The 21,938-nt window shown below is 45.1% G+C and overlaps 1 protein-coding gene across 1 annotated transcript in view; it reads left to right on the top strand.

The window, feature by feature from the left end:
* NKAP (NFKB activating protein) overlaps positions 1-21,938 on the top strand; it is a 420,242-nt gene that overhangs the window by 19,913 nt on the left and 378,391 nt on the right. Inside the window, exon 2 of the mRNA XM_069612688.1 lies at positions 18,322-18,402. Coding sequence (XP_069468789.1) covers positions 18,322-18,402 — 81 coding nt within the window. The remainder of the gene's footprint in view (positions 1-18,321; positions 18,403-21,938) is intronic.

Here is a 21,938-nt window from a genome sequence, read left to right on the forward strand (position 1 = left end):
GCCATAAAGTCCCTACTTACCAATAAATCCCCGGGACCAGGCGGCTTTGTTGCAGAGTTTTATAAGACACACAAGGAAATGCTTATTCCCCACCTCACAGAACTGTTTAACCAAATCGGCATGGACGGGGCAATCACTAAAACAATGGCGGAGGCGAAAGTAATCCTCATACATAAAAAAGACAAGGACCCATTAATAAATGTTAACACCCAGATAGAAGCGAAAATCCTAGCGACAAGACTCGACCAGATCCTCTGCAAAATAGTCCAGCCCAATCAATCTGGTTTCATTAGAGAACGGCAGACAGGAGATAATGTCAGGAGAATAGTGCATCTTATCGAAAAGTTCCACAAGAGAGGAATCCCTGTTCTCCTCATGGCGGTTGATGCAGAGAAAGCCTTTGATCGGGTGGAGTGGGATTCCTCTTCGCAACCATGCAAAGGATGGGATTCAGACCAAGCTTCATGGCTCGAGTGAGGGCCAACTACCAACAGCCGGTTTTCAGTCTATTCATCAATGGGCAAATCTCGGAACTAGTGGCAGTTGGGCGAGGCACCAGGCAGGGATGCCCGCTATCCCCCATTCTGTATGCATTTCATCTAGAGCCCTTCCTTGCAGCAGTAAGAGCCAACGAGAATATAGCAGGTATCACATTCGTGAGTAGCGTGCACAAAATCGCTGCATTCGCGAATGACGAGCTCTTGATGTTAACCCAACTGGAGACTTCCCTGGGGGTGATAGAAAGGGATCTTACCCATTTCGGACCTGTGGCCGGGCTAAAAATAAACGCAAGCTAGACCGAAATCCTCAGCCTCACTCTCTCGAACGAGGTTGAGCACGACCTCAAAAGGAACTCCCCATATAGATGGGTTAAACACTCCATAACTTACCTGGGGATAAAACTGGCCAAAACAGTTGAACGACCTCACCATGCAAACTATCCGCCCCTCCTGAAGAAGCTCTAAACTAAAATGGTGGTTCTACTGCAGCTACTCTATTATTTCACAGCCCTCCCGGTCCACCTCCCACAGGCCTTATTTAGATCCCTCTACAAAATTACCAGTACTATTGTGTGGAACAGATCACGGAGGGTGGCCGCCAAACTTATGAAAGCCCCAACCTCCTGTGGGGGAATGAGGGAACCGAACTTGAGGGCCTACTACACAGCCGCCCAGATGAGGGTAGTCAGGGACTGGCTAAATGATGGCCGGGAAGATCTGGAGACCGATGGGCCTTGAGCGAATTCTCTGGAAACCCAAGGGGGACAGACCCCCGCAAATGTACAGTAGTTCTATCCTATCAGTAGTGGGAGACTCATGGGACGAAGAATTGAAAAGAGCGCACATCACCACATACCCCTCGCCATATACACCGCTATTCGACAACCCGCAATTCACCTCGGGACACCAAACAACAACTTTTGATGCCTGGAAACAAGGGGGATGCTTAAAAGTCAGAGATATGTTCATTGTGGACCAGGTGAAAGAATTTGACCAATGTTAGACTTTGCCTTGGGGAAAGGGAAAGATACAGCTACGCCCAACTGAGGCATTGGTTGCACCATCCTTCCATGAAACAAGCAGGGAGTCGCCAACTAACACCCTTCGAAAAATATCTAAACAGGGACTCCCGGGGATAGGCGAGTAGTAGCAGCAGTATACAAACATATAAAAGCAAGTGAGGGCCCCCCCCCCACCAAGACAGTACATGAAAAGATGGGAGACTTACACCGGGTGCAGTATAGAGGACACGGAGTGGACGACACTATGGGAGCACGTCCCCAGACTAACGAGATCCCTCCAAATTCGGGAGATATTGTTAAAACTCCTACTCAGTAGCACATGACGCCGACGAAACTACACAGAATGTACCCAGGGACATCGCTGCTCTGCTGGAGGGAATGTTGAGGGGAGGGAACATGGAGCCACATATGGTGGCAGTGTCATAAAATTGACCAATACTGGGGGGGGCATACACAAAGCATTAGAGCAGGTCCCAGGGGTGAAGAGCAAAGGCAATAGCGGCCTGGCAATGATGGGCCTCAATGGGGCACTGGAGGAAATCACCTCAAAGCCGGGTCGTAAACTCTACGTTAACATGATGATGGCAGCTGCACTGGTACTGGCGCGTAAATGGATGTCTAAAGACGCCCCTCAGGATCACGAACGGGTAGCCAAAATCTGGAGATTCGTCGCCCTGGAGTGGCTCACCTACTCCATTCAAGGGGACTACAAAAGGTTCGGCACAGACTGGTCGTGGTTAATGAAATACCTGAGAGAGGGGGCAGGTGGAGCATGGTGCCCTAGGAGCATGGGCCCCTTAAGAATAACAGACCGCTCCGGGGAAGGGTAACAATGAAGGGGACATGGCCGGTGAACAAATACAAAGCTGGCACTACGAACGGCCTGCAACTCCACCGCCAGTGCATCTGATGGGAGCTATCAGCACAAGGACTGCGCCCGGACCAAGGGGGAGGAGGGAGGGATGGGGCGGTTTGGCGGGGTTACATTCAAGTTGAAATGTAATTTTGTTTAAAAATGCCAATAAAAAGTTTGGAAAAAAAAAAATGCAGAAAACAAAAAAATGCAAAAGTCCCACCCATCCAAACTTTCCCCTCTGTGTATACCTACCTGCTGACTATTTCATGGGACAGACATTTGTCGTGTTACAGATATCAATTTGTGAGGATGACAAGGAATAGCTATCATAATCACAATAAACAGAATACATATGCTGGAGTAGAATAGGACAGAAAATCCTTTAATTAAAACCAACTTACACTTTTGTTTTAAACTATACTCTTTTTCTGTTACTTATGATGGATAGGGGGAACTGTGTCACTAGGTAAATAACATCTTTGCTATATAGCACCAAACCCTAAGCAATGCAATGTGTACTGACACTGAAGGAGAGTTTAAACAATAGGCCCTAAATTCGACAGATTTGATTGAATCGTAGTTGTAAACGAAGGGCTGATATGTGCACATATACAATGTTCGTTTATTCGAAGTCTCAGCATAAGCCATTGCACTTCTATATAGTGCGATATAGGCTTGTGGTCTTTTATAACTATGTACCATTTGTTACGTTGCTTCCACCTTTAGGGTGGAAATATGAGCATAGTTTTTATTCCAATGAAAGAGGTTGTTTTTCGCTTTGAATGATGGTTTCAAATTTTGATATCCACCCTTTATATTCCAGTTTGGGTATCAGTTAATAGCATGGAAAGTAGACCTCACCAGATCGTAGAACGTTTCACTAATCAAACCGCCTCTTCTACCACAGTTTGTTCCCAAAACATTTAATAGGGGACATACAGGTGCCATCTTGGCCTTCAAGTAAAGTTCAGCCCTTTTCCTTTAGACCTGTCCTCCCAGAGAGATCAGTTTCAAGCGAACACCCTCCATCGGGGCAGATGGTCTTAATCTCAGCAGCTTTCTCCAAAATGTCCCCTCAAGGCAGTTAAGCAATCTTGGGTACTTTATTCTCAACGCCTCTAATCCATATAGGATAGCCGGGCAGAAACACTCGCTGTAGAGGGCCAAAATCCCTCCAAGGGAATATCCTGCCGTTTGATGGGCAAAGGTAGCAAAGAGTTGGGGCAGCTATGCTGCTCTCCTCTTCTTATTTGCAATAATATAGGGATAAGTGGGCCCTGCATTCATTTACAGCCCGAGGTAAGGGTAATGATTCACATGTGACACTTCACCATGCTTGCCTTTTTCCCAGATATTAATAGACTCTTGGTTTTATCTGTATGAATCTCAAGGCCATTCTCCCTTGCATATTCAGCCAAGCGGTTCAACATGGATTTACAGCCACTGAGTGTATGGTAAAATATTACGAGGTCGTCTGCATATAACATGCTTGCGGTCCTCATTTGACCAATCTTGGTTGGGCATTTGGAAGCGGCCATCAACCTTGTGGGAAGGTCTGTAATGCACAATAGCAGGGGAGCTAGCACACACCCCCTGCTTAACTCCCCTGCTAAGCTTGATCAAAGAGGACACCCGCCCCCCGTCATCGTCTAGTCAAACTCGTGCTCCAGTCTCTTCATGTAGTTTCTTAATTATATCCTCTTCATGTAGTTTCTTAATTATATCCTATCCTGGAGCCACCCAGGAGCCACCCAGGATGAGCCTGGCTCTGTTCACAAGATCAAAAGCCGACCTGAAGTTAACAAAGGCTATGTATAGAGGAGGGGCATCTTTTTGTGTTTCTAGTATAAGCTGGTCCAATAATTGCATGTTGTGTGGTTGCAGTTTCCGGCCGGAAGCCCGTCTGTAAATCATATATGATGGTCTCCGACGCAGATCATGCCTGGGTCTCCCTTACAAATCCTGCGAACAGCTTGCCAGTTACACTCAACACGGAGAGCAGCCTAGAATTTTCAGGCCTGGCCCGGTCTCCTTTCTTGTAGACAGGCACCAGGATAGACTGCCTCCATGTGGTCAGAATTACTTGCTCATAACAAACCCTATCAATTTTAACCAAGGTCCTCAGCCTTCAGGGTCTCTCATAAGGACTGCATTTGCCAGTCCACTAGGACCCGGTGCCCTAGATTTCTTTAGGTTATTTATTGCTGATATAATTGCCTCAGTGGAGATGCCTAATGTCTCGGGCCGGTGTTGTCATTATCTCCAGATACATTTTTTCACCCAAGTAGTGCAACCATGTATTCTCACCAATGGGGTTTAAAATCAATTTTTCTTTAGTACCCTTGGCAGCACCCAATACTTGCCATATGGCTCTCGTGTTTCCACTACTAAGGGCTACTATCATGTGTTGCCATTGTCCGTTTAACATCAAGCTCCTCCACTGCTACAGCCACTGTTATTAATTTTATTTATTTCAGCATGAAGCTGAGGTCCAGGGGGGCACGTCTTCTTACTGCCCTAACCTCTTTGTGCTAATGGCGTTGAGTCACTGATAGCCATGTCAAATGGTTTTTCTGTGCCTTTTGCCATGGTCTGTGCTCTCCTCGGGCCAACCGATGCTACATTGGTGATAAGGGCTTTGAACGACTTCTCCATCTCCTCTGAGCTAGAGGCTACGAAAGCTTGCCAATCCTCTCCCCCAAGGTTATTAACCGCTTTCATAGCACTATTTATGCTAGCCCCGGTCCACTGGATTCGGTTGCCAGAATGGATAGGTATAATGCCTATAGTGTGGGACTTGGTGAGCGGCTGCACAGGTAGCTGTTGTGTCAGCCTTAGTGGGGAGTGATCACTATGGGCATTCCAGGCTGTTTCCAGTGTACAGATGCATTCTAGGATAGCATTACTGCTGAGGAAATAGTCCAGGGATGCCCTTTTTTGGCCACTCCAGGTCCATGCACCAGGCATGTCCCCAGTGACGTGCCCATTAATCAGTATCATTTCCCTGAGGAAATTGCCCCATAGTGCACCCTGAGCATTTTCACTTTGCTGTAGATGTTAGATGTTCTCAAACGGCAGGAATGAGCATTTAAATCTCCTCTTAAGAGGATCAAATCATGATCTCTTCCCCCTCCCCAGTCTATACATACTTCATTAATACGTGTGAAAATGTCATTTGTGCAATTTATTAGCAGGATATTTTTCATGCTTCCCTCTGCCCACCAGCTGACTTCAACCACCTTTACATTATCGTCATTGGTAATGGTACAAAGCGTCTCAGTCCCCATGGCTTGTTTAACACCGATCAGCAGGCCCCCAAATGGTCTCCCCCGTGGGCCCTTTTTTTGCCAAAGACTGGTGCACAACAAAGCCCTCGATGTAAACGTTGTCAGCCATGTCTCTTGACACATGATGATAATGTGCTCTTAAAGTAGGGGCAGAGAGCCTGCTTTAGAAAACTGGTGTTGATGTCCCCTGGTCTTCCAGCTAAGAAGCTTTATCCCTCACTTGGAGGCATGACACTGCTGTGGGAGAAAGCTCTTTAGCCTTTCTCAGCCCTGCTCGATTGCACTAGACACAGGTGGGTATGCTGTTATCACGCTCTTTGCCTCAAACCGTGCTCGATTGGTCTTATAGTTAAGCAGCAATATAGCAGGGGCATTACTGTCAAGAGCATAGCACAGTGCTCCAATGGTTGCCTTATGTTGACGTATCATTACCGTTGTATACGGCAGGTAACAGTGGAGAGGGGTTAATTTTATCCCATATGTATTCATCTGTTTGATGAACTCAGTCGGAGGTGTTTAAAATCTGTAGCATAGGGATCTTTGACAAATGACAATAACCTCAACACCTGGCCGAATAAGATGGTTTACAGCTGATGGTGATTTCGTCGGTGCAATGGTCAGACTCAATGGATCCAAGGTAAATGGGGCCAATATATCAGATTGGTTAGAGCTTTGTGTCTTAACAGGGCTAATGACAGCTCTTGGTTCCCTGCAGCTAGTTAGCAACTTCATGTTGCTGGTATGTGCCACTGTTGCCGCTGGTAAGGGCTTTGCTTTGGTAGGCAGTATGGATTTTGCCTCTTCTACTAATACTGGAGCTGGCTCTTTAGCCAGACAACTTGTCAGTGTCCCCACACTTCTTGATTTTCTCCCTTACCGGCGAGACTCCCTTCTCTTCTGCTTTTTTTATTTTTTTTTTTATTTTTTTTTTTTTTGTGTCTTGGTGCAACTTTTGAATTCAGAGGGGCGTCTGCCGCATCTGTTTCCGATATTATTATGGAGGCAAGATTTTCAATTTCTTCCCTTTTCTTTTGAGCGTCGCTGCTCCTTATGCGTTTTTGTAAGTGAGAGGTAAAGCCTCCACATTAATAATCACCACTGGTTCTCCAGAACTAAGCCCTGATACAGTAAGTGATCACAGCCTTACCGTTCACCACGGTTATACTGGGAAATAGGGTTTCCTGTTGTGGTGCCTGGCGATGTTCAAGCAATGTCGCCAGTCGCTGCACCATAGTAGCCTGTTGTTTAAAGTCCTTATGGATGCGCCCGCAAAGTTTCAACAGTATGTTCATTGCAAAGTGTAATGCACCATTTTTTAAGTCTGCTTCAGGACTCTGAGCAACAGCTCTGCAACATGCTGTGATCAGCGTTCTCTGCATATTTGGCAGATTGCCCTGTGGCAGTTACAGTGAATAAGTTGGGGGTTGGGGACATCTGGAAGGAAGGGTTGCTGTATGGTAGGAGTGCAGATGGGTAGGAGGGAGGTCCAGGCGCTCTTGCGCCATCTTCATTTAAGTGTGCAATATCGTGCATATCGCTAGAAGGTTGAGTAGCCCCTTGTAAGGAGTAAAACGGAGCTAACTGGGAGTTAGTTATATCAATTTCAGCGACTGAACAGTTTCTGCTGTTCAGAGGCTAGTTTTCCAGGATCACAGCTAATGGCTCTGAGCTGCCAACCGATGCAAACACCTTTTCGTTTTGCATACTTCCAGCTGGTAAGTTAGATATTTTTGTAAAGTATGTTGTAATCTGGCCCCAACTAAGTATTTTCAAGTGGTCGTTAGACGTAGTTGTCTCCGATGGAGGAGGAGGAGTAGACCCGAGTGGCTGCTTGTTGCACGAGCTCGGGTATTGGCTTTTTTAAATAAGGTTTATCTTTACAAAGGTTATAAGCCTTCGATCTTTCCCGGCATTGCACCTGATTAAAGTGTTGTGCCTTGCAACGTTGGTAGTTACGGGAAAAATCCTTTTTTTGAAAATACTGGGGGACAGCGATCTAAATGTTAATGGTACCCACCAGCGGCAGTTTAACAATCAATAAACTTCAGGAGGCAATACCTTTTTAACGTGAAGAATATCCAACTTGGGTACACCGTCACACTGAAGCACTAACCACAGAACACTTTGCACTGCTCTGTTCAGGCACAGAGTGTTTGTTGGTTGGGTCCCACCTTCAGCAGCAAACAGCAAGGAGGAAAGACTCCCTAAATCAGAGTCTCCAACACAGAACACTCTACACACTCTACACAATGGGTTTTTGGAAGATGCTGTGGTTGAGATAAAACAGAGCCTCTTTGTAGAGTAGCGGGGAGCGAGCGCCAGTGTTTTGAATGCAATGCAGGCTTTAATGGGAAGCCAGTGGATGTCACGCCTGGTAGCTGAGATATGGTCTTGGCGTCCTAGGGCCAGGGCTGCTCAAAGGGCTTTATTTTGCAGTAGTTGGCGTTTGGCAAGGTTTTTTAACAGAATATTGCAGTAGTCCAGTTTGCTGATTATAATGGCTCTTGCAAGAGTCAAGCAGTTATTTTGTGTGAGAAACTGTCTGCTCAGGGAAGTGGGTCATCTACACAGTGGCATCCACGATCAAAGCTGCTAATCCTCTGGTGCTCTGGTACAAGCTCGGCCCTATTCTGGAATTCCTTCCCGACGACAAAAAAACAGAGGCTCTCGCCTTTTTCCAGGAAGGGGAGGTGGCGGCGGACCATGCCATTATGGTGGCAGTGGACAACGCAGACACGGTCTTCCGACAGATGGGAAACAGCGTTTCATCGGCAGGGATGGTTGAAGGCCACTAACGGTTGCCAGGATGTTCATGCAAAGCTGCTGGACATGCCCGTCGACAGCGAAAACCTGTTCGGGAAGTCAGTCGATGAATCCCTTCAAGCCATAAAGACTGACACAGACCGCGCGTTACCATGACACTCTGCAGCAGCATCGCTCATCTTTGCGCTCCTCCACAGGGCAGGGTGCTGGCGCCCAAGCAAGCCTGAACCGGCAAAGATGTCGGGCCCCCACTTATTTGTCAGCGTGTGATGATCACCACCGGCAGATGGGGGCTGGACGCTCTCACTCGGGGACCCACCTTTGAGTTCCAACGCAGGTGCCCTCGTATTTCACTGGTTCCCCTTCAGAAGTAGCACATACCTCATTTCCTAGAAGAAGTACGAGCCATGTTACGGAAAGGGGCAAGGGAGCTTTTTCCCAACGGTTCTATTCCAGATACGTTCTGGTCAGAAAGAAGACAGGGGGTTGGAGACCCACCCTGAACCTATGCCACCTGAACAATATCGACCTACGCTGTCTGAACAAATAACGAAATTCCCCAAATTTCAGGATGGTCATGTTGCAGCGCATGCTGGGCCAACTGGAGGAAGGGGATTTTCTTGACGTTGTGAACCTAGAGGATGCATACTTCCATGACCATCCACAGGAAACATTGGAAGTTCCTACGGTTCGTGGTACAAGGCCAACACTACCAGTTCAAGGCCCTACCTTTCGGCTTAAAGTCTGCCCCAAGGGTTCTCACAAAATGCCTTACCCCGGGTGCAGGCCACCTGCGTCTACAGGGCATACACGTGTACCCGTACCTGAACGATTGACTGGTACGTTCCCGCTTCAAGGCGCTGGCCAACAAGCACACAAAGGAGACCGTCTGACTGGGGTTCTCTGTAAACCATCCGAAGTCCTGCGGAACACCATTGCAGTATGCGCTGTTCCGTGGCGCCAGACTGAACACAGTGGCTTGCTTGGTATCCCCCTTGGAGGAGAGGCTAGCAGCCATTCAAGGGAAGGTACATCGCCTGTCGTCGGCGAAGGCAGCCACAGTTCGGGCCATCAAGTCGTTGCTGGGCATAATGCCGTTTTGCATCAACCTTGTCAGTCTTGGCAGGTTACAAATGCAACCTCTACAGGAATTCTTGGATGAAACTGTTTGGGAATTTTGCGGACCAGATCTCCATCAAACGAGGAGTTCCAGCAGGCGATAAGAGTGGTGGGGCATAGGTGCCCATTTCGCCCAGGGGGTGGGATTTCAAACCCTGCCATTACAGGAGACGTCACCACGGACGCCTCTCTGGAAGGTTGGGGTGCTCACACTGGATGACTATGCGCCAGCGGTCTGTGGCTTCCGCAGGAGAAGGATCTGTACATCAACATCCTCGAGCTACGGGCAATGTTCTGGGCCCTCAAGTGTTTCCTACCAAACCCTGAGAGGTAAGGTGGTGTGGATCTTCACAGACAACACCACCACCATGTTCTACATCGGAAAGCAAGGGGGCACCCGATTTCCTGCACTCTTTAATGAAGCTCAGGTCTTGTGGGATTGGGCCATTGGACAAGGGATGTTCCTCATCTCGTTCCACTGGGCAGGCGTCAAGAACACCATTGCTGACTCCCTCAGCAGGGAACTGTACTGCTGCCACGAGTGGGAACCTAATCAGGATCAGGTGGACCTTTTTGCCATGGCAGCAAACTCAAAATGCCAGAGGTTTGCCAGCAGATTCCACCAACCAAGGAGCATGGGGGACACGTTCTCCTTCCCGTGGGAAGGTCTGTTTCTGTAGGCCCTCCCCCCCCCCCCCATGTTTCCTCTCCTGCTACGTGTGATCAACACACTCGGACAGTGTTGGTGCAAGATGATACTCATCGCCCTGGCATGGCTGAGGCAGATTTGGATCCGGACTTACTCAGCCTGTCAGTGATTCGTCCAGTCAAGTTGCCGGTACTTCCAGACATGCCCATCAGGGAGAAAGGCACAAGCCTTCCTCTCAACCCAGGATCTCTGAACCTGAAGGCATGGCTCCTGCAGCCTTAGAGGTTGGACGTTATGCGCTGCCAGCAGACTGCAGGGAGGTCCTCGCCAAAGCCAGGGCGTCGTTGACACTGAAGTGCTGCGCCCATAAGTGGAAGGTTTTTCTACGTGGTGCCGGTCGCAGAAGATTACCCCTCCTGAGGATCACGATCCACAGCTTCTTCCATACTTGCTTTCCTTGGTCAAAGCTGGTCTGGCTCATGCATCCATCAATGTACACCCGACACCCTGGGAATCCCACACACTCTTCAAGGAGTTTCTCAAGGGGCTTTTTCGTTCTTTTCCGTCGGTGCAGGCTCCTGCCCCGACATGGGAACTCAACATAATCCTGACAAGCCTCATGGGGTCACCTTTTAAACCTATGCATGAATCACCACTCAAGTTTCTCTTGTTGAAGACTGAGTTCCTTGTGGCCACCACCTCAGCCAGACGAGTGGGCGGGATCCAGGCCGTGTCTTGCAAGCAGCCATATCTGACTTTGCACGAATCAAGGGTGGTGCTGCATACGCACCCCACATTCATGCCAAAGGCCCCATCAGAATTACACCTCAACAAGCCTTTGGTGTTGTCTGTTGTTCTTCCTGAACCCTTTGCCGGGAGTGAGGACCTTGCATTCACTGGAAGTTGCTTGTGCCTTGCAATTCTACGTGGTATGCACTAAGTTTTCAAAAGATTTCTCAATTGTTTGTGAACTTTAGAACTGTGAATTATGGGAATATCTTGACCAAGGCTTCCATCGGCTCTTCGGCTGCATCATGCACTGTCATCGGCTGGCTAACCGGCCTCTGCCGGGCCGTCCGAGAGCCCACTCCACCAGAGTAATCGCTGCAAGGACTGCGTTCCTTTCTGGTGTGCCCCTGCTCGACATCTGCAGGGCTGTGACGTGGAGGTCCATGCATACATTCACATGGTTCTACTGTGTCGACAGGGATTCTAGGGAGGAGTCCATAGTGGGCCAGGCACTGCTACACAACCTGTTCACTAGAGGTGAGTCTGTTCCAGGGGTAAGTGTTGATTGCTTCTGTTGAGTCTTGCCACCTCCTGTGGTTGTGTAATGTGTACTGCTGTGTAATCGTTATGCATGAGCATGGGAATCCATGCCAGACCCTATGCTGGAGAAGGTTTAAGTTACCTGTAAATATTATTCTCCAGCATGGGTCTGGCTCCCTCTGTGGCTCTTCTTGGTAATACTGCCACTTTACGCGCGTACCAAATCTGAAGATGGCTTCCAGAGGTGGGGCTTAGGGAGAGGACTGTTATTTGATTGGGGAAGTATGACCCAGAGGACAGTGATTGGTTTAGAGGAGAAATACAGATTTGAAAGTGAAACTGTTGTTCTTTTTACCGAGGATTCCCAGCCTGACAACTGGGCATATTCATGAGCATGTGAATCCATGCTGGAGAACAATAGTTACAGGTAAGCAACTTCAACCATACTGTCATAGTTTGATATGACATTTTAGAACTACCACATACACGGCAAATGAAGGGCCAAGCATACTGTTTACAGCACATTGCCCTGTGCAACACTGACTGCACCGCGCTGCACAGATCTTTGCACCGAAAACTGATTTCAGGCCCTTTTTATCATATTTATTTGTGTCCCTTCATGCAGCTAAATTTTACAGACAGTAATCTCACTAATGTCTTAGTTCAGAGTAAAACAAAAATGCTGTATTGTTGCTCATATTGTGTCTTGGGTACAAATAACATACGGTGATATTAAAAATGAGTAAAAAAAATGCTAATCAAATACATTTGTTTGCTAAGCAAAAACAGTTTAATAGGCACACTCTGCTAATCAATTTTTGAAAAATACTTTATGCCTTGTAGCCCCCTCAAGGCAGCCCACAATGCCATATCCCGTCTCTTTACAGGTGCCAGCAAGTACCAGCATATCTCCAACACTACACATGCTTCATTGGTGCCCCTTCCCTCCAGGAATATATTCCAAACTGCATAAAGTCTCGAACGGAACACCAGCATATTTGGTGGCTAACCTTCATACCTTTTGGAGGCTCTCGCACCTCAAATAGTAAAACTATCAAAAGGTTGGAAGCTAAGCTAGCCGCTAAAGAGGCAACACACAACCAGTCCTTCTCCTGCCTTGCCAGAACATTTGGAACATCCTCTAGTCCTGCAAAACACTAAAAATTTGACTCTTTGCTCTGCTGAACAAATAAAATCCCCTTTTCCCTCCACCAAGAGTACTCTGCTACTGTATAAAATACCAAGCCAATGCTGTCGCCCTCCTATTGTAAAGCAAAATTATTGTCCAATTTTATATACTGGGTAAAACCCCATTCATAATGGCCAGCAAAGATTGCTATCATTGATATTTGAATCCTTTTTGTTTCTTACCTTGCTCATCCTAAATTCCTCTTAAGTCTGTGCTGCGTTCCAAGTGCGTGTTTTGCTGTGGCTGCCATTTTGCGAACTGTATTTATTATTGTTTACACTGTGACATCACACGTCGTGCATGTGACTGTCACATATTCTAGACTCAGCCATTTTGAATAATGTTATGTATACAAGTGCTTGCATAAATGCATATTCCACGCAGGTCTGTAACATAATGACTACCTATCTTGCTTCTGATACACTGTAACCTTCTGGCAGCTTATCATTCCTGAATGTATTTTTATACAGATAATGGATATTTAACATACACATGATCATTTTGTTTTACCTGTCCAATATTGCAATCATAATCATTACAATATAGCATGGTATATCAATAATTCTTCAATATCAGTTTGTTATCCAGAACATTGTGTACCTATTCAAGATGGATTGTATATTGTTGAACAAGCCAATATAACCTCTCAAAGGCTCATACTTGCTACTACCAGGTTTGAGTCTCTTCATATGCATTCCGCCTTACTCAACTTCAACAATTAGTTTGAGATGAGTTACATGCATGTCACATACAATACATAGCATTGAATTGGCAGATCCAGGTTATTACTGTTAATTCATAAGTTACTTATTTGAATGCCACCATTTCATTGTGGGAGTTTAAGCCAATCTGCGTCGTGCGCACCATGCAAATCATTTTCGCCTCCATCTGTTTCAATTTGAGTTGTTTGTCTCCTCCCCTTTTTCCGAGGGTGACCTTCATCAGTCCAATAAATCTTAGGTCTCTTATCATCCAACTGATGGACCATTTACCAGTGTGCCGCAAGTGTGAACTTGCGGTCTCGACTTCCCACAGAAGGGTTCGAAATTGAGGGGAGCTGGGAACCATTTAGCTCCTGCTTCTACTATAGTGGAGGTGGTTAGCTTGAAACCAACAGCGACCAGGAGCTACTTTTGGCTCCTAGGGCCAACTGTTGTGCCTTCCTAAAATGTAAATGTGACATTAACTTTTGAGTACTTCAGTTAATAAACAAGAATTGCAATACATTTAATGCACGTTTAAACACAATAGTTCATTCAAAATGGACAAAATGTTAAAGGAGCTTCTCTGGTAGCTCCTGGTTCCCCTGCAGGAGCTCCTGCCTACTGGGTGATGCCTGACAACCCAGGAGCTGGTTTTAGCTCCTGCTCATTGACTCTCAATTTTGGACTCTGCCATAGTATACAGATGCTTCTGTATCCGGAACCTCAATTGTCTAATTGCACTGCCAATGATTTTCTGGCTTTTGCATAGGATTGCATATGCAACCTACTACCTTCTACAGTTGATAATATTTTTTATTTTCAATCCCCTAATTGAATTCTTGGGTATTATTGTGTGCATATTTGAACATTAAGCCATTTCCTGTAGGTTGCAACCAAGTGGTGCTTTCTTGTCTGGCCTTACTTGATAGAAAAGATGGGCTCAATTTGTTCTTGATGGTTGACGCCCTTGTGAATATAATCCTTGGAGTGACATCCACACTTCTTTCAGATGCCAGTGCATTTTCAATATTTTCAGAATGGCATGATTGTCACTACAGTATTTGGTAATACATACCACAGTTCCCTGAGGTTGGTTCCTTCCCATTTACTTTGTTCTCGGTTTTTCCCTGTCCATATTACAAACCTTTTCTTTAGCCTTCTGGATAGTTCATAGACTATCCCCTTTCCTAAAATCTTGTTTCCAAGAGATTACATTCCCTATCAAAATTGTCCGATCCTTCCCAGTTGCGCCGTGCTCTGATATAATCTCCCTTCTGTATATTCTCAATAACTGACTTTCGGTGGCAACCTGTGACGTATTCTGTTGAGTTCACCTCAGTCTCCTTCACCTCAGTCTCCTTCTGATATGTACAAGTCTTGATTCTATTTCCATCTGCATATATTGTTAGATCCAAAAATCAATCTTTTCACTATCGCTATGGTGCGTAAAGGTGATGCCAAAAAATGTTAATGTTCAGTCTATTCACGAAAGCCTCTAGAGCTGTCTGCCATTTTTCATACCATCAATATATCGTCGATGTACCTCCACCACATTATAACATGTACACTCATTTCTGCGTCTTGGTAGACTTGCTTGTCTTCAAATTCGCCCCTGAAAAGATTTGCCTGGGCAGGTGCATATTTTGCACCCAAAGGCACTCCTTTTTATTTGTTGGAAATTCTGGTAATTAAATAGGAATTTATTGTGCTCAAGGGTAGCCTTCAACATTTCTTTTAACATGTTCAAAATACGATGCTGAGCTATTCCTAAATGTATAGTCTATTGCTCCAATTGCTAGTTCATGTTGAATAGAAATATACAGAGCTTTAACATCTAAAGTCCCCAACATATCTTTTATCCAATCCAGATGTTTCAATGATGTTATAATATGAGTAGTATCTCTCAAATGAGAAGGCAGTTCTGATACTAATGGACGAATTGTATTGTCCAGGTTTTCTGAAATCTTTTCAGTGGCCCAGCATATCCCGCTCATAATCAGTCTTGCCTCTGGCCTATTCTCATAGGCTTTGTGTACTTTTGGTAGAAAAAGCATAGTGGATATAGTAGGTTAATTCACTAATAAATATATTCTCTCCTAGTCCGTGATGAGACCTTGTCCATGCCATTTCAAAACATATTCTTTTATTGTCGTAGTCACTTCTTGTTTCGGGTCACTTCTAAGTGTGTGACATCTAGGGTTTTGTAAATGTAAATTTGCCATTTTGAATATAATCCTCATGGTTCATCATAACAGTGTTGCCCCTTAAATTTGCCTCTTTGATTACAATGTTGTCACCTTTCATCAGGTCGTGCAATGCTGTATATTCTGATCGCCTGAGATTGTCGTGGCCTTTACTGCCCCTCTGAGTATTTCTATCAGTTAGTTTATGTACTGACCCAGTTTTTTTTAAATGTATCACACATTATCCATCGGTACTGCCAAATACATTTCGATCTGGGTTTAAATTCCTCTGTAGGCAGGTTCCTAGGTGTAATGTTCAGTTCTTTGAGCATATCCATTACCTCAGTATTGGCCTTCTCATTGATTGTTGGAAGTAAATGTGTATTTTCGAAAACATTAATTATGAGTTCACTTAGTTGTATTATCTCTTCTCGGGCTGCATGTGTATAGACTTATTGACAAAACATTTTTAAAGTTTAAGTTCTGATTTAAATAGATCAATTTGTAGATGAAGACTATCACTGGAGACTGATGGTGCAAAAGACAGCCCTTTGTTTAAAACCGCTGTTTTGGTTGTAGTCCTAACATGTTTCTTCATCTGATATTCTGCGTTCGTTCTTTGGTACTCGTCCTGGTTACTCTCCTTAGTGAGTTTTCTTGTGTGTTTTTGCTTTTTTCATTCTCTTACCGTCTCTCCTCCTCCCTTGAGATGTAGTATTGGTAACGAGGGGAACGTGAAATCTGACCTTTTTGATTTGAATACCACAATGTCCTCTTTTGTACGTTGCAATTTGGTGTCATTTTTGCTGGGAGGGTCTCCACTGTATTATTGTCAGTGTTGCTGCTTGCCGTTGCTGCTATTCCTTCCCCATCCGGTTCTGAGTCCACATCTGAACTAGCTGGTGATGATGTGGGGGTACTCCCGCCTTTAGTGCGTCTTCTGAGATTCATTGTATTTATCCTGGAATTGATAAACCCTTTCCTCACAGTAATCTTTGTAGTCCTGGGTATTTTCTAGATTTTCTCAGTTTAATTTCATCGCTGTATTCTTTCAAAATCTCATACATTGTGGTGTTTCCAAAGCATTCATCTCGGCAATCTCTCTTAATTTTACTATTTCAATTTGTTCTACAACTTTCTCCCGTGTTGCATACTCAACAAGGAGCTCCATCACCTTGGATCCTTTATTGAGACTGTGTTCCCATAAAATCTGGAAAGATCAGGATTCCCAAGCCTCTTGGTATTTTATCACTCTGAAGATGGTCCTTCATGGTCACTTGTTCCCAATATTCTGTCATTTCCTTTTTCAGCAATTGCTCCATTTGGCAAATGTATGTCGTAGGTCCTCCTTAATTGTTAATGTAGGGTGAAAAGCATGCCTTGTGGTGAGAATAAAAGTGCAGTGTCCTCTATAAAACCGTATATAATTACACAAAGGAATGCATATCAAGTGACGAGCGCGGTGAGCCGTAATCTCCTCAAATGCTTTACTTTGCAGTTTCTAATGATGGTTCAGATTTAACTCCATTTTGTGGAAAATACCAACCTCTCGGGTGTGTATCCCTTGTACATTTTCTATTTATTTGCTTTTTTATAAACACCTTTTCCAGTTTCAAATGCAGTGTTATAGGATCCATTTCAGTGCTATGCTTTATAACTGGATAATGCATGCATTTCTGGAGTCACTTAGTATGGCAATGTCCCTGCTTTAAGCAAAATGCTTTTGTTCTGCAGTAACAAAAGTATGAATGTACATTAATTAGCTTCCTCGTTTAGTCTTTCAGCAGCACATGTTCTGAGCTAGCGGTTTCATTGCACAAAAACTGGATCTAAAGCTTTGAATAACATGACATTGGAACCTAAAAACCTGGGTTTAAATGTTGTCTCCAGCACTTTACTATGAATTGTGTAACTCGGCGCAAAAACCAAGTTCTCATTCTTCACCTTCAATTGTAAACTTATGTAAATATCTTGAATTAACTGCATGGTGTGCCATCTAGTTTTGTTCCAGTTAACTAAGTTACCCCTCACAATCTCATAATTATAATCATCCTCCTTTATGTAAGCCAGTCTCAACACACCAAATTGTTCTGCATATGGAGCTACCGGGCTGAGATGTATATGTTGCATACATGTATGAACACTCCCAGTGGAGCATCCACCTTGAGCTCCCTTTCCTGGGTTTCCATTGATGGAGGGATTCCCTTCTTTTTTTTCCTTGGTGTCTGGATTCATTTTTATTTTACACCCTACCCAAAATCCCCTCGGTGTGCTCCTGGTCGTGTGGATGGGAAGATAAAGGTTAGATGAGGTCTCGAGGCCATTTTTATTTATTTGCCCTCCAAATAATAGGGCATTGCTTACACCTCTTTTCCCATGTTAGAAGGGTGATTTGTCACAGTATAATAGGGTGGATTTATTTTGTGTGTATCATTGTTTTGACAACTGCTGCAAGAATTAATTTATGAATGGTGCCCAGTGGCTTTAATGCCTGACAAGTTTGTGGGTTCAAATCTTCTACTCCACTGTCTTTTACCAGTTTAGGGTTTCTGACATATTAGATTGCCATCTTGGACAAGTGAAGAGAGATTGCCGGTTGACCATGTTTCATTGTTGCTTGCCATGGTGGAGTAGAATTTTCAAAACCTTTTGATTTCAAATATAAAGAATGATTCTTCTTAATCTATGCATACTGCATTCAGAAACAAAGTGTCTGATAATGTTGCATGCAGTACTTACTAAATTATGTGCTTATGTGGTATTTGTGTATGTGTTAACAGGAGATTAAACGAGAGAGAAAGGATCGGTGAGCTTGGCGCTCCTGAAGTCTGGGGTCTTTCACCAAAGGTTCCCGACCCAGAGTAAGTAACGTCCTATGTTACTATAACTGATAACAATTTTGCATAATTCTGTAATTGCAGCAGTTGGGATACTGTATAAAAACCTCATTGCACTCTTCCAACCAAACCATTTGGCTTTTCAATGATTGCAAACAATTGTCAATGGGGCCCATATAATGAACTGAGTCTGAGCAGAGTTGGACCGTTAAAGTTTTGAGGACTGCAGAAAACTCACTTTTGAATTGTAAATCCTTTGCATGAACCTAACAAAATGGTGGTAGTTGATTAGAAATGCTATGTTTGTTTTGGTCTTGCATACATGGCATATGCTCTTTTTATACAATTTTTGATGGTGATTATGGATGATGGTTTGTGATTTACATTTTTAATAGCTGTGAACATGTTTCTCTTGTGATGTATATAGACCATTGTAAAATCTCTTTGAAAAAAGTTAGTCAATTTGATTGCAAATTTTACTTATAAAGGTAGTCAATTGTTTATTGGTGCAAGGTATGCAAATATATATATTTTGTGAAAGTGTATTTGTATATTCGGGGATGATTCCAACCCCAGAACAGTTGGTGGGCTGAAATTCTGGCCCACAGTCAGCATACCAGTCTGGGGGTGTACTTGCGATAGTGTAATTTCACCAACCCCACCCATTCACTCTGCACAGGGTTGGAGGTGGGTCTGTCTGGCCCTGTGCCATCAGTGTAGGCGATTTCAGGAGCTTTCCGATTTTGCGATTCTTCAACAGGAAGTTATGACACAATAAAACATACACCAGGCTATAGCAGACCCCCCATATGCAAGCAGCTACAGACCCGGGCATCGCCGGGCGGGACCGCTAGTTCTAAATATTAGAATCTCTTCTAAGGTTTGGAAGGAAACTCTGCTCCATTTAATCAATAATGCCATTCGCCATATATCAGATAATAATTATGTTGTCTACTTGACTCAGAATGGTAATAAATGTAGCTGATGCTGCAGGACAGCTGTTTGATCTCATCTGCTGCACAGTTTAGTTTCCTGCATTATTTCCTTACAAGTCTGAACTCAAACTCTGCCTTCCCATTTTTCCATGCTTTGTCTGTGAAAAGTCCACTGCTGGCTTCTAAAAATCATGTTTGGGTGGGGCTGCTCTCAATGGAGGTCCGGTTGCTATCTCATGATTTCTGATCCTCTGGACGCCATCCTGCACATTAGCTACACTACTGTTGGACTAGCTACTGGGCAGCCATCATGATCTATATATATATAGAGTTGAGGGAGACCGCCTGTGCTTTAATTGTGAGCTTTGAATTGGGTTTCTGGAGCACCGTGGCCCTGGGAGCGTGGGCACAGCACTGTGTTTGGGGTACTTGGAATGCCCTGTTATTCTCTACCTTCTTGTCTGCCCAACTGCCTCATAAACCGTGTACTCTTCCTCTGATGGGACAAAGCCCCAGAAGGCCAGTGGCCACAGAACCTGAGCATTTTGGAGGGAACACTGAGGCATCTCCCAGCCTACTAACCAAACTGCAAAGATTAAATGGTGGACTGTGGATGTCAAATTTCAAGAACCCCTTTCTCTGAACAAAATGTTCTTGCCTTCCAGTACCTTTACCATGTTGCTTATGTTAATGAGTGGAGACTCCAGACTGCCCCCTTTCATCATCTGCCAACGCAAAAGTGAGCGAGGGAGACATTGTGAAATGGGAGTTTTCTGCAAGAGGCCAGTGGCAGGAGTGCAGGGTATCGCGTTGTTTTGCCATGTAATTCCTACTCCCTCCATCCTCAGATTAACTGACTCTCCTCTAAGATATTCTACTATCTTACACTTACAGATGGCCCATAAAGGCTTAGCCATTAGCACCACGTCATTACTAACCGAACCACAATAAAAATCTCCTCTTTAGCCCTATCGCACTCTCCCACATCATCAGCTAACCAGACCTGAAGCACTGTAGTCGATCAGATCTTGGGCTCTTCCCTATGAAATAACCTACTCCCATGTTTCTCCACCAAACTCACAGGCACTGGGTACTTCTGATTTGTACCCATCAACAACACTGGTTTCCCATCTGCCTCTCAACCTCCCACTATTGACACTGCCACCCTTTCTTTACAGAACCATGCACAGCAAGACCCCCAATAAGGGGCAGGAGGGCACTACTCACGACTACTTGCATTACAACCACCTAATTTCACACATTGGCCTTTATTACGGGTCCGGCAGTAACTGTACTGGTGCTACCGGCGGGTTGCCGCCGGACCCATAATCCTTTCCCGTCGCCTGACTTCCCGGTGCCACCCGGAGATTACAACCCCGGCGGGCCGGAAAGTCAGGCGCCAGTAAATTGTAAGTCCCCATTCCCATGGAGTCCAATAGGACTCTATGGGAGTGGGGACACGGAAGCACAGGCACTGTTACTAACGGTGCCAGTGCTTCCATGACCGGTCTGCCTACCGTGGCCGCTGTGCCTGGCAGGGTCAGACCTGTCGGGTACGTTGGCTCTGGCAGGCAGACCTGTTGTATGCCAATTGGGAAACAACTGTGCAGGTAAGCTTACTGGCACCCTTGTTTCCGGACAAGAAGGGTCAGAACGAGGTCCATTGTCGTGTATTTATGTTTTGTATTTCCAGTTGCTTGATTTTTATTATTTTCTTCTCCACCCGGAAGGGGGTGGCTAGTTGACCCAGCTGAGTTTGTGGTTTTGGCCATAAGTCAGTGGGATAATTGTCTTTATTCTGGAGAAAGGTGCAAAGTGAATTTGGCTGAATTTGCAATTTTGACATTCGTGGGCCACTTAAGTCTAGGTTTGCTTTGCGATTAATTATTACATCATTCTCAGGTCAGCATTTCCTCCCTTCTATGGAAGGAGAATTTAAACTTGCCATGTCTTTTCAGACATTTCTCTGTGCTACCTGAGATTAATCGTGGGAATTCATCCCTTCTCCCCACAGGGGGAGTCTCACTTGTAATGCTAGGTTGGTGAGCCTGTTCCCCAAAACACCATCCCTAAGGGCCGAGGAAAGTGGGACCTCACCGGTAGAGATTCACCCTGTGGGAACAAGGACTTCCGTTCCTGTGAGGAACTCCATAAAGAACATACCAACATTACCTTTTGTAGGAATACCCTGCAAAGACTTGTATGAAGACAGATATTTTTGTTATTGCCAGCAAGAAACTGTGACTGTCACTTTAAATGGAAAATTCTGATGAGGAATGGGGTAGGAGAAGAGAGGCTGCATCTCGCTGAGAGTGACTCAGAGGTACGCTGTGGAAGGCCTACGGTTACTTAGTACCTGAGAGGGGAGGAGACTGTGCAGTCGAGAAAGCCTGCGAGTTGCAAAACTGCTCGTGTACCGAAAGCTGCAAGTGCTTCGTCTTGTAAGTTGGAGAGAGTGAGAGACTACAATGGTGGCATGACCACGCGGATCCCATGGTGGACCGGTGGTCTTCGAAACTGCAATGAAACCACACCGAAACCACTATGCGGTTGGAAACGTAATGTCCTGGTACCTGAAACACTGTACGGCCATCCTAAAGGACGATGCAGGGTACAAAGCATTGA

Source organism: Ambystoma mexicanum, chromosome 5p (genome assembly GCF_040938575.1).
Source record: "Ambystoma mexicanum isolate Mex_15411 chromosome 5p, UKY_AmexF1_1, whole genome shotgun sequence".
Classification (NCBI taxonomy): domain Eukaryota; kingdom Metazoa; phylum Chordata; class Amphibia; order Caudata; family Ambystomatidae; genus Ambystoma; species Ambystoma mexicanum.